This window comes from Sminthopsis crassicaudata, chromosome 4 (genome assembly GCF_048593235.1).
Source record: "Sminthopsis crassicaudata isolate SCR6 chromosome 4, ASM4859323v1, whole genome shotgun sequence".
NCBI lineage: Eukaryota > Metazoa > Chordata > Mammalia > Dasyuromorphia > Dasyuridae > Sminthopsis > Sminthopsis crassicaudata.
The window spans coordinates 456313746-456325126 of NC_133620.1; the positions used below are offsets into that span (position 1 = coordinate 456313746).

Genomic DNA, 11381 nt, shown 5'->3' on the forward strand with positions numbered 1-11381 from the left:
TGGGAGGTAGAAGCTGTTACTAATCCCATTTTATAGATGGGGAAATTGAGGTAAATATGAGTGGTAGAAGCTATTATTATCCCATTTTACAGATGGGAAACTGAGACATATAGCAGTTAATTGACTAGAGTCACACGGCTAATAAGTATCTAAGGCAGGATTTGAACTCAAGTTTTCCTGATCCAGGCCTAGAACTCATGTGAAAAGATGAGATATTAACAGTCCCATTGTCCTACTAGCCATTGGAGCTGTAACAAAGATACTAAGTCTATAGATTTTGAACCCAATACTTTTACTCAATTACCAGAAGCAGCCATTTTATTCATCTGGCACTGATCCCCCAACAACATTATAATAGAATAATAGACTTGTGAGGCTTTTTCTGATTCAAGTCAACCAAAATAAGCATGATCTCATTGATACCCATTTTACAAATCACCCATTTTCTAGATAAAGAGCTGGAAGGGACTTCCTGCCATCAAGCCCAACCTCTTCACTTTACAGCTTGGGAAATGGGGGGATTTATCATCTTTTGGATTCTATACTTATATCTGGAAGGCCACCACCTCGTTCAACCCCTCTTTTTACAGAAAAGGAAACTGAGGAAAAGTAATATACCCAATGCCACACAGGTGGCAAAAGACAAAGCTGGGGTTTGAACCCCGGTCCCCTAACTCCCAAGTCAGCCTTCTCTCCACTGGACATGAAGTCCTTTTCTCTCACAGCATCAGAGACTAAGCCTAAATTTGACGGTTCAGCTATAATTTGATATCATTTCTTTCCTTTAAATTAACAAGAGGTGGGGCGGCTAAGGGGCTCAGTGGATAGGGCACCAGCCCTGAAGTCAGGAGGACCTGAGTTCAAATCTGGTCTCAGACACTTAACACTTCCTAGCTGTGTGACCCTGGCCAAGTCATTTAACCCCAGCCTCAGGGGAAAAAAAAATTAACAAGAGGCCCTCATGAACCACAAAATACAATGAAAATTACTTTAATAATTGAAGGTTAAAAGCTTGGGGTGTTTTTAGATAAATATATAAATAAGAAATATAAATATAAATTATATACATATAAAAAGATATAAAATAGACCTCCCTTTCCTCAGTCTCTAAATCAGAAACTAAAGAAAGGAAGGGACCTGTCAGCAGTTGGAGCTTAGGAAGATTTGGGACAACCTTTCCCATCCTCAAGATAACTATGGTTCAACCTTCTGGTGTGGCCCCAGAAGCCCCTGCCATCAGCACCCCGATCCCTGCCTCCATCCCTCATGGCCTCCAGCCTCCTCAGCATCCTGGTCAATCTCCTCTAGAGCCAGCAGCATCTTATCAGTAGTCCCTGGAACTGGACAGAACATACCAAAAGTAATCAGTAAGGGTCAAGGTTCAGAGCCTCACTTAGAGTATTGTGATTGTATGTGGCAGAGTGTGTGAGTTATTTCAACCATATCCCCATTATGTCTTTTGGGTTTTTCCTTGGCAAAGACACTGGAGTGATTGGTCATTTCCTTCTTCAGCTCTTTTGACAAATGAGGAAACTGAGACAAATAGGGTGAAGTGACTTGCCCAGGGTCATACAGCCAGTAAATGTCTGAGACAGAATTTGAACCCAGATCCTTTTGACTGCAGCTCTGTCCAGTGCTGCCTGCTGCCCTCTCACTAGAATAGAGAATTTTATACTCTTGGAGTTAGAAAACACCCAATCCTCTTCATTTCTCTAGGTCGCAGTTTCCTGATCTGTAAGAAGAAGGATTTGGCCTTTGATGGCCAGACACTCAACATCTTTGAGCCTCAGTTTCCTTATCTGGAAATTAAAAGGGTCTACTATGATAACCCTTAAATCTCTAAATCCATGATCTTCAGGCCTCGGTGCATTGCCAAGTGTTATACAGTCAGAGGCCAGGTGGTGCCATAGTGCACAGAGCATAGGCTTGAGTCAGAAAGACCTGAGTTCCAGGCCTTCCTTAGACATTAGCTTAGATAGTGCTTGTTAACGCTGTGTTAGCTATTATTTATAAATGCTTATTGACCATGGGCCTACGAGCCTGTCCAAACCAAGCAATATTCTCTCACAACAACCTTGGAAGAGAGGTGCTATTATGATCCCCATTTCACAGATGGGGAAACTGAGGGATTTCCCTAGGATCACACAACTAAGCTGTCGAATCCAGTAATATTCTCTCATTTCATTCACACAACAACCCAGGAAGAGAGCTGCTTTCATGATCCCTGTTTTACAGCTGTGGAAACTAAGGCAAACAGGGGAAGTTACTTACACAAGGTCACATTGCTAGTAATAGTCTCTGTTCTAAGTGCCAAATATCCAGAAACTTCTCTGCAAGACTCTGCCCCAACCTAATGTGCTCTCATTTTCCCATCCATTTCCCTCAATATCTCCCCCCTTCTGTCTCGGTCTCTCCAGAGTCCCACACCCCTAATATAGCATTTATATAGCATTTACTATGTGCCAGGCTCTGGACTAAACACTTTACAATTTATTTCATTTAATTTTCGCAACAGCATGGATACTAGGGCAATTATTATCCCCAGTTTACAGATGACAAAACTGAGGCAGACGGTGGAGGTGTTTTGCCCAGTGTCGCACATCCAGGAAAGCTGAATTTGAACTTAGGTTTTCCTGACTCCAGACCCAGTGCTCTGCCCATTGTACCACTTGTTCCTGTTATCAACCATGTTGGGTGAAAAGCCCCAGTATGAATCTAGCTTTCAGAGATAAAAACCAGGAGGAACAGGAGATGCTCACTATAGTCAAAGTGGAGATCTCTGGCAGGAGAAATTCAGACTTTAGACCAGAAAACTCAATTCCAAAGATAAGTTTGAGCTTTGTCAGGGAACTCTCTGCCTTTTGTTTTTGGTTCCCAGAGCAAACCCTCATCTGGGCTGAAAACTTTGTAGATAAGAGAGCTCAGGGATTAAGAGAGCAAGCTGAAAAGGCTTTGGTTTTTATTTGCTTCAAGAGAGGGAGAAGGCAGAGACTTGATTTTTCTAGGAGAGTTTAACTGACACCACTGAGAAAGAGCTACTCCCAGAGCCAAAGGTTTCAGCAAAAGCTCACAGATGCTCCCCAGCCATGTGCCCGGCGGATCTCTGCCTGGGAGGCAAGAGTGACTGGGAGGTAGAAATGATGTCTTCAGCCCCATGCCCCAGTCTGCTTCCATCTGCACTGGCCCGGGCTCTCCTCTCTCCCCTAAAACTTCTGTTTTCCCTTCTATTAGTCTTTCCCTTTCTTTTCCCCCTTCCCCCCCTACTTCCCTAGAAGGAAGGGCTCTCCTCTCCCTGACCACCCTGATATTGTATGATCAGCTGCATTGTTTTCCATTATAAACAAGCTGCAGAAATCCATATTTTATTTGGATGAATACACAGAGAGCAAAAACTATCAGGGCCGGGCCTGGAGGTCAAAAATAGCCCCGACATCATAGTATTCCCTTACCTGCACATCCGTATGTACATATTCCTGATCAGACTAGCTCCTGGTGTGCCTATTCACCCCTGTGATGATGTGTGTATTTGTATGTCCCAGACTCATGGGCAAAATCTTTTACTATCACTTTTTAAAATTATGCAGTTTCATTAAATACCTTTTGCTTTAAACTAGTTGTGTCTTCCTGCTGAGTGTTACAGGGCACCACATCAGTGGGGACTCATGAGCAGGTGTGTATAGAGTCATAGAGTATCTTGAGCTGTCTTTAGGGCAGCCCCTCCAAGAAGAGTGGAATATAGTCTGTGGGAAAATGTGCATGGAAAGAAGACCCTCGTCTCCAGGGGCAGAGGAAGACTTTCCTGGGCAATGACGCACGTGAGCCAAAGATCTGTGACCATCATCTCCTCTCTTATTACACAGTCCTGCTCCCAGGAGAGAAGCGAGGTGAAAAGTGTCTGTTGAGCTGTCCTTTCTGGTCTGGCTGTGGCCAGAATGCCCAAAAAGGACACAGACTGCGGGCCTCATGGGAGTGTCCCCAGCAAAAAACCACTTCCACATCTAATGCCAGAAGCCCCAGCTCTCCCCCACTCACAAACCCACTCAGGTGATCCCTGGACCAATAATAGAGCTTCCTCTCCCTCCGGTCATCCTACCCCCTGGTAAAAGAAAGAATTGCAGCTCTATTCGACCACTGTCAGTCAATTTATTAGGCCCCTGCTTCATGCCAGGTACTGTGCTAATGCTGGGGATACAAAAGGAGATAAAAGACAATCTCTATCTTTGCCTTTACTGAGCATTTCCCTAACATGAGAGATGGGAAGAGGAGAAGAAGATGCTTTTTGCTGATGTATTTTTTTGTTTGTTTTGTTTTGTTTTGTTTTCTTTTGCTGAGGCTTTTGGGGTTGTGACTTGCTCAGGATCACACAGTCAGGACGTGTTAAGTGTCTGAGACCAAATTTGTTGAAGTCAGGTCCTCCTGACTCCAGGGCTGGTGCTCTATCCACTGCACCAACTAGCTGCCCCCAGTGCTGGTGTATTTTCCATTCTGAATGCGTACTTGGCTGTCCCAAACCTTGTTCCCCTGCAAAGGAACCAAGAGGTGATCCCACTGGGTGTGGAAAAGGAAGCTGGAATGAAATCCCAGCAGTGCTTCTATAGATGACATCTGTGTTGAGGTTTTTCAAAACACTTTATTTGATTTGATTCTCACAATGCTCTATGAGGTAAGTATTACAATACTGATATTATTTCCATTTTACAGATGTGAAAACTGAGGCTCAGAGAAATTCAATGACTTGTTCAGTATCAGATGGCACATCAATCTCTAAGATGGAATTTGAATACGGTTCTTATAATTGCTTCTGCAGGGTTCTCTGACAGTTCCCCTACACTGTAGGTAAGGATGCAGACCCTCTTGTAAGAAGCTCTGGTTGGGGAGAAGGTAGCTTGTTTTGTGTGTCTATGTATTTAAGACATTAACACAATGTGTTTTCTTGAATCCTCAGTTACCAAAAATTAAAAGGGCATCAGAGCACAAATTCTATCAGGGAAAACAACAATTTTAGGTGATACAACTTTAAAAGGACCAGTTGAAGCCTTGGAAATAAAGTTATGAGTGGAAGCTTTGGTAATCTCTGTAGTGAGATGCAGAATGGGCTGAGAAGCTAGAAGGTGGGGGGAGAAAGGACCCAGGGCCAAGTGGAGCAAATGGTGGGGGGCTCACTGACTGAGCTTGAGGTAGACCACAAAGGTGATCTGTGAGTGACCAACATCATGTCAATGTTTCATGATGTCAGCATAGGGTCCTATTGATCATGTATGTGGATTTGACTGAATTTATTCATATGAGAAATGAATGAATTAATTTAAAAGCTTTTTTAAAGCACTTACTATGTATCAAGCACTGGTGATAAAAATGAAAAGTCTCTGTAGATAGAAAAACCTGGGAGTCCAAAGACTGCAGAAGCAGAGAGGTTGATAAGGGTCATTAAGCTAAATTAGTAGGTCAGATGACAAAGTTAAGGACAGATAAAGATCAAAACCGGCCGAGAAGAACACAATTGCAGGATGGGAAAAGATTTTATAGACTGGTAACTAAAGATTTGCTCAATGAATGAATATTAACTTGGTTGTCCCTACTAATAATGATCCTAAACAATAGGTAACCCTTTATCTAGTGCTTTATGTATATTATCTGTTCCTTACAACAATCTTGTGAGATACTCAGGTCATAGGTTTTATTGTCCCCACTTTATAAATGAGGAAATTGGCTCTCAAAGTCAATCTGCCTGTTGTCACATAGTAGAAAATGAGGTTAGAACCTATGTTTTGTCAGGGCCTTTGTAGTGTATTACTCAAGCCTTACACCATATAAACTGTATGGCACTGGGTGGCTCTCAACCATTGACTTCTAAAGGTCTCTCCTTTTCCCAACATCTGCTTCGAATTCCTAGTATGGTTTTCTCTGCAAAAAGACATACAAAAAATTGTGAGAGTCCTGCACTCATCCTCCAAGATCCCATTAAGAAGGAAATAGAAATTAGATAAAGGTCTCACCTTGTTCATTTGTCTCACTGAAAGAAAAAAAAAAGGATAAGAAAAGAGTTAGATTGAATATTCCTCCTTGGAGGCTGGGACTGTTTCTTTCTTGTCTTTGTAGTCATGTCCTGCCTCCTTTATTTAAATGTATCCCAAGGCTCAGTCTTAAGACTCTCTCCTATTCTCTCTCGACACTCTTTAGCTGAGATCAACAGTTCCCATGGATTTAACTATCATTTCTATGCAGACAACTCCCAGTTCTAGATATTCAGTGCTTATCTCTCTGCTGAACTCCAGAATGAGATTTCTGACTGCTTGCTGGATATTTCTACCCCAATTTCAGCATGTCCAAAATAGAATTCATTACCTTTTCCCCTTCCTTGATGGAATTCTTGATTTTAGTTTTTCCCTCACTTATCACATCTAATCAAGTCCCACGTTTTACAGGTTCCATTTTTCCACCTGTCTCCTTAACTGTACTGACCCCCAAACCATACAGACACTGGCCTTCATTCCCTCCCACCTGGATGATTGTGTAGTCCTCCCAGTTTCAGTCCTTGAACCTAGCACCTTCTTCCCAATTTTAGTCCTTATACCTAGTACTTTCCCTCTTCAATCCGTCCTTCCCACAGCTACCAAAGTGATGCTCTCCCCTCTGCTCCCCTATTCTTCCTCTCACCTCTTCCTCTTAAAACTCTGCTCCTGTCAAAGCTCAATTCAAGAGCTACTTTTACCAAAAGACTTTCCCTATACCATAGTGTTTGCCATAGAGTGAACAACTGATAAATGTTTACTGATTGACTGACTGATGGATTGAGCCTAAGATTTTGGGGGGATCTGAACTGTTACTTTCCCCAAAAGCCCCGGATATTTCATCCATGGGAGACTTAATCAAGGGAAGGACAAAATTGGAGTATAGACCATCTGGTAGGCCATGCAATTCTGAATGGAACTGGATTGAAGAACAGCACTCCCCATAGCAGGGGAGATGGTTGTTGCTAATTTCCCTCCCTTTTTCTCCCAGAGCAGCCCAACAAACAAATGCTGGCCTTTACCTTGGTTCAGGTACTTTAAAAGCACTGCAAGCAGAAGCATCAGGACTGCAAAGATGAACAGGAACAGCCATGAACTGTGCCCAAATCTTTCTGCAGAGAGACGGGAACAGCCCGATGAGCAGCTGGCCTGGAGCCTGAGCAAGGCCAGCCCCCAGCCCCACCACTCATTGGAGGAGTCCCTTTCATGTTAAAAAGGGCTGGCTGAGAAAACTGGAGGAGAGGAATCTGGGAAATACCTCCCAATGGGGAAAAGGGCAGACACAAAGGGGTCACTGGCCTTGCCTCCATCTGAGGGTCTCCTTCTGAGGTTTTCACCTCTTTGGGCAACTAGGTGGTTCAGTGGTTAGAGAACTGGATCTGGAGTCAAGAAAGTCTCAAGTTCAAATCCTGCCTTATAGGGACAAGCTGTATGATCCTAGGCAAGTCATTCATCTCTCAGTTTCCTCATCTGTAAAATGGACTCAGTGTCCTCTGAGGTCCCTTCCAACTATATTCCAATGATAGAAGACTATGGAATATAAGATCTGGAAGGGACCTTAAAGACCATCCACTCTGATTGGAAACTCCCAAAGCTGTACCTAAGGTGGCAATCTGCATTGGTGGAGGGTGTTTTCTCCTGTGGGAACTCCCTAGACCAACCAAATCACAGGTCCTGAATCTTGTGAGAAAACTGAGGCTCAGGGATCCTAAGAGAGTTGGGAGACTTGGCCAGGGTCATTCAGCTGAGAGCCCTAACTTGAGATGAGGTCACAGGATTCTAAAACCATCGCTTTCTCTTCTTCTACCTCTCAGAAAAAAAAAAAAAAAAAAAAAGGAAAGAAAAAAAAAAAGTGAGACTGTAACGTGCTCTCCCAGCAGTTACAATTACTAGTCTGTCCTAGACCCACCAGAGTACCTTTGACCACTGTGCTTTGCAGTGTGAACTCTACCCGGCTCGCCATCCTCTGAGGCCTTCAAAGGTCTCTGGCCACGATCTCTTGAATCTATAGCTTAATAACTGGTAGCGCACTCAAGAACAGTCACGTGTAATCTTAAAAGCCTTTATTATACCTACTCACATAATGCCCTGACTGATGCCCTGACTTGTTGGTTCCCTAGTGAACACCTGGTCAGAAGACCCACGTGTTCACTACCAAAACCCTTACCTCTTGGCTTGGCCACCCAGGCTAGGGAGCCAGGGTGAAGTCTCTTGGCAGTTACATGAGACTTAACAGAAGAAGGTGCCAGTGAGGGAGAAAAAAAAGGAAGACCTTAATGTGGAGTTCTGTCCAAAGGGCTATTGAACTGTGCAAACCCTTTGATCCAGCAGTGTCTTTACTGGGTCTGTATCTCAAAGGGATCGTGAAAGAGAGAAAATGTACATGTGCAAAATCTGAATCAAGTGGGGGAAAGGAGTTGTTCACCCTCAGGGCAGAGCGTCTAGAAGAGAAGGAGAAGGAGAAGGGGGTAAAGGTGCAGAAGAAGGAAGATGATGACGAGAAATGAAAGAGGGAAAGAAGGGAGAGCTGATATCCCCTAATGAAGAGTCCGTGTGAGGACAAGAATGGATAACCTTCCTGACAGATAAGGAAACTGAGACCCAGAGAGATTCAGCTCTTTGCCCCACGGCACATTTGATGGGAAGGTGGGGCAGGTGGGTAGCTGTGACCTGTTCCCTCTCAGGTATCCCTCCCCAAGAGATTTCTCACTCCTCCATCATTTTCTCCCCAGTGCTCACTTCCCAACAGGCAGCATCACTGTGAGACAGAACCCATCTACCTGTTTGCCAGCTTGATGGTGGAGGAGTCGGGCTGCCCCTCCCTCAAACAGGTGACCCTGGAGACAGCAGGGCAGGGCTGACCACGTACCTGTCACCCTGACGGTGATGCTTTTCCTGATGGGGAAGTGCAGGCCCTGGTGCTCCACCCTGCAGGTGTAGCGGAAGCCATCATCGCTGCGTGAGGCCTTCAGGAGGAAGTAGCTGGATAAGCTGTAGGTTCCGTCACCGCTCTGCCGGTGATTGCTGAAGAGAACATTTTTCACCACTTCTGGGAGCATGCGCCCTTCCAGAGGCTCCCGAAGCCACTGGATGTGGGCCTCCAGCGGGAAGTAGCGGCTGACCTTGCACACCAGCTTCTGCTCCTCCCCTTCCTCCAAGGTCAGAGCTGGGGTCTGGGGGCTGAGCGTCACTTTGGGGGGTTCTGGGGAGAGAGGAAAATGGAGCCTTGGGCACCAGGAGGAGGAGTACTCCTAGAGACTGGCACTGCTGTGGGCACCACGGGGTGGGCAGGGGAAAGGATGGGAGCTATTTGTTAGAGGGATAGTGACCAGCCGTGGGACCCTGGACAATCAGCAGTGGCCCACGCCACCTAAACTCTAAACTGAGATTCTGAGCAATTGGCTGTCTCCCTTGGCAGAGGAACTTCCCAACCAGGACTACATCTCTCTCTGTCTCTGTCTCTGTCTCTGTCTCTGTCTCTGTCTCTCTCAAACTGCACCCCATACTCCCATATAAAAACTACTATCAGTCCCCCTATTCAAATGGAAGCTTCTTAAGTCAGGCTCTGTTTCTTTCTTTCTTTTTTTTTTTGTCCCTTTGGCTGAGGCAATTGGGCTTAAGTGACTTGCCCAGGGTCACACAGCCAGGAAGTGTTACGTGTCTGAGGTCAGATTTGAACTCGGGTCCTCCTGACTTCAGGGCTGGTGCTCTATCCACTGCGCCACCTGGGTGCCCCGGTCAGACTCTGTTTCACATTGTTACTGCTTCCCTGGGTCCTAACACCTGAGACTGGAACGGGAACCTCCTTGAGAGCAGACACTGTATATTTCCTTCCTTTCTTTGGATCCCTGGCACTTAGGACAGCACATAAGAGGTACTTAATAAATGTTTGTTAACTGTCTGGCATCCAGGAGGCACTTAATAGATGCTTATCAGCTGATTTGTTCCGCCTCCAGAACCCCAAGAACATTGGGAAGGAACCCTGGCAGCCGGGTGTCTGCGCTCAGAGGCAGTGGCAGGGGAGCCACCGAACACAGGTTGCCCCATGGGCTGTCCAAGTGCAGGGGCTGTGTCAGGGGCACGGCGTCAGACAAGACGTTTTCATTTTTAACTATGGTATATAAGAAACGTATGAAATTCTAGGAGGTCGGGCAGCCACAAGAGCCTGCGTACTTCTTAACACGGGAGGTGTGCGATCTTAGGTAAGCCGTTCCTTGTTTCTGTACCATGGGGATAACGACGTAGCATGAGGACGAGGAGTCCCCACATCACCCCTCCCAGGCGGGGGGGGGGGGAGAGCAGGGAGAGTTACCCACGACAGCCACTTCGGAGGCGAGCTCCAAGTGGAGCCCGGCCGCGCTCACGGAGCAGATGTAGTTGCCCTGATCCTCGACCGCCACGTTGGAGAGCCGGATGGAAGCGTTGCCCCGGGGAATCTCGCCGGGGAAGGCCTCGGCCTGCTTGTGGAGGTGGGTCACTCGGCCCTGTTTCCCAGAGTACTTCAGCAGCTCGCGGCGCTGCCCCCCCTTCTGCTGCAGCATCCACGACATGTCCACGGCCTCGGGGGCATGGTCCACGGAGAATCCACAGGCCAGGAGCACGGTCCCCTCTAGCCTCACCTGGACTCGGGGGGCCTTGGTGTAAAGGGAGAACACTCCTGGGGGCAGAGGCACGGAGGCAGCAGTGGCAGGGGGGTACCGGCGGGGATGGGGCGGAGAGAGAGGAGTCAGTGAGACAGTGACAGGTGGGGAGGGGCGCAGGGACGGGCCTCTAGAGCGAGGAGGAGGTCATTGTCAGAGGTCGGGACCCATCCAGAGGCGGTGTCTGGGCCGCAGGCCAGGGACAGACAGGCTCCCACCGGGCTCCCCCACGTACCCACCTGAAAGGGGCGTCGGGCCGGGGCCCGGGGCGGGCTCGGTGGGCTGGAAGCAGAAGGTGCTGATTCTGAAGCTGCCGCCCGGTGGGTGACGGTCACCATGTACCAGGTGGGCAGCTGGGCCTGGCGCCGAGGGAAGCCCGGCCACAGGATCTGCGTGTTGGCGGTGAAATAGGGGCTCATCGTGCACTCCAGCTGGTCCGGGGCCTCGTCCACATGGGAGAGAAGGACCCCCACCCTGTCTGCAAACGCCAGGAAGCGTCAGAAAGGGAGCAGCCAGAGAGGGGCTAACCCAGGGAGGGAGCAGCCTGGGGAGGAGCAGCCTGGGGAGGAGCAGCCCTGGGGAGGAGCAGCCCCGTCCTCCTCCACACTCACTTGCTCAAGTCCCGTTTCTTTCCTTCCAGCTCTTTGGAATGGCCTTCTCTGGGCCGAGGCGAGGTGCAGATAGAACAGAGCTGGTCTCAGCCCCAGATTCAAATCCCGCTTCAGACACA

At 47.3% G+C, this 11381-nt stretch overlaps 1 protein-coding gene across 1 annotated transcript in view; it reads right to left on the minus strand.

Moving 5' to 3' along the window:
- Nucleotides 1-4610: 4610 nt before the first annotated feature.
- LOC141540955 (tapasin-like) overlaps nucleotides 4611-11381 on the minus strand; it is an 8986-nt gene continuing 2215 nt past the window's right edge. Inside the window, exons 4-9 of the mRNA XM_074264908.1 lie at nucleotides 10891-11129; nucleotides 10324-10668; nucleotides 8881-9213; nucleotides 7034-7123; nucleotides 5997-6013; nucleotides 4611-5904 (exon numbers count right to left, since the gene is read on the minus strand). Of these exons, the coding sequence (XP_074121009.1) occupies nucleotides 5890-5904; nucleotides 5997-6013; nucleotides 7034-7123; nucleotides 8881-9213; nucleotides 10324-10668; nucleotides 10891-11129 (1039 nt within the window). The 3' untranslated portion in view covers nucleotides 4611-5889. The remainder of the gene's footprint in view (nucleotides 5905-5996; nucleotides 6014-7033; nucleotides 7124-8880; nucleotides 9214-10323; nucleotides 10669-10890; nucleotides 11130-11381) is intronic.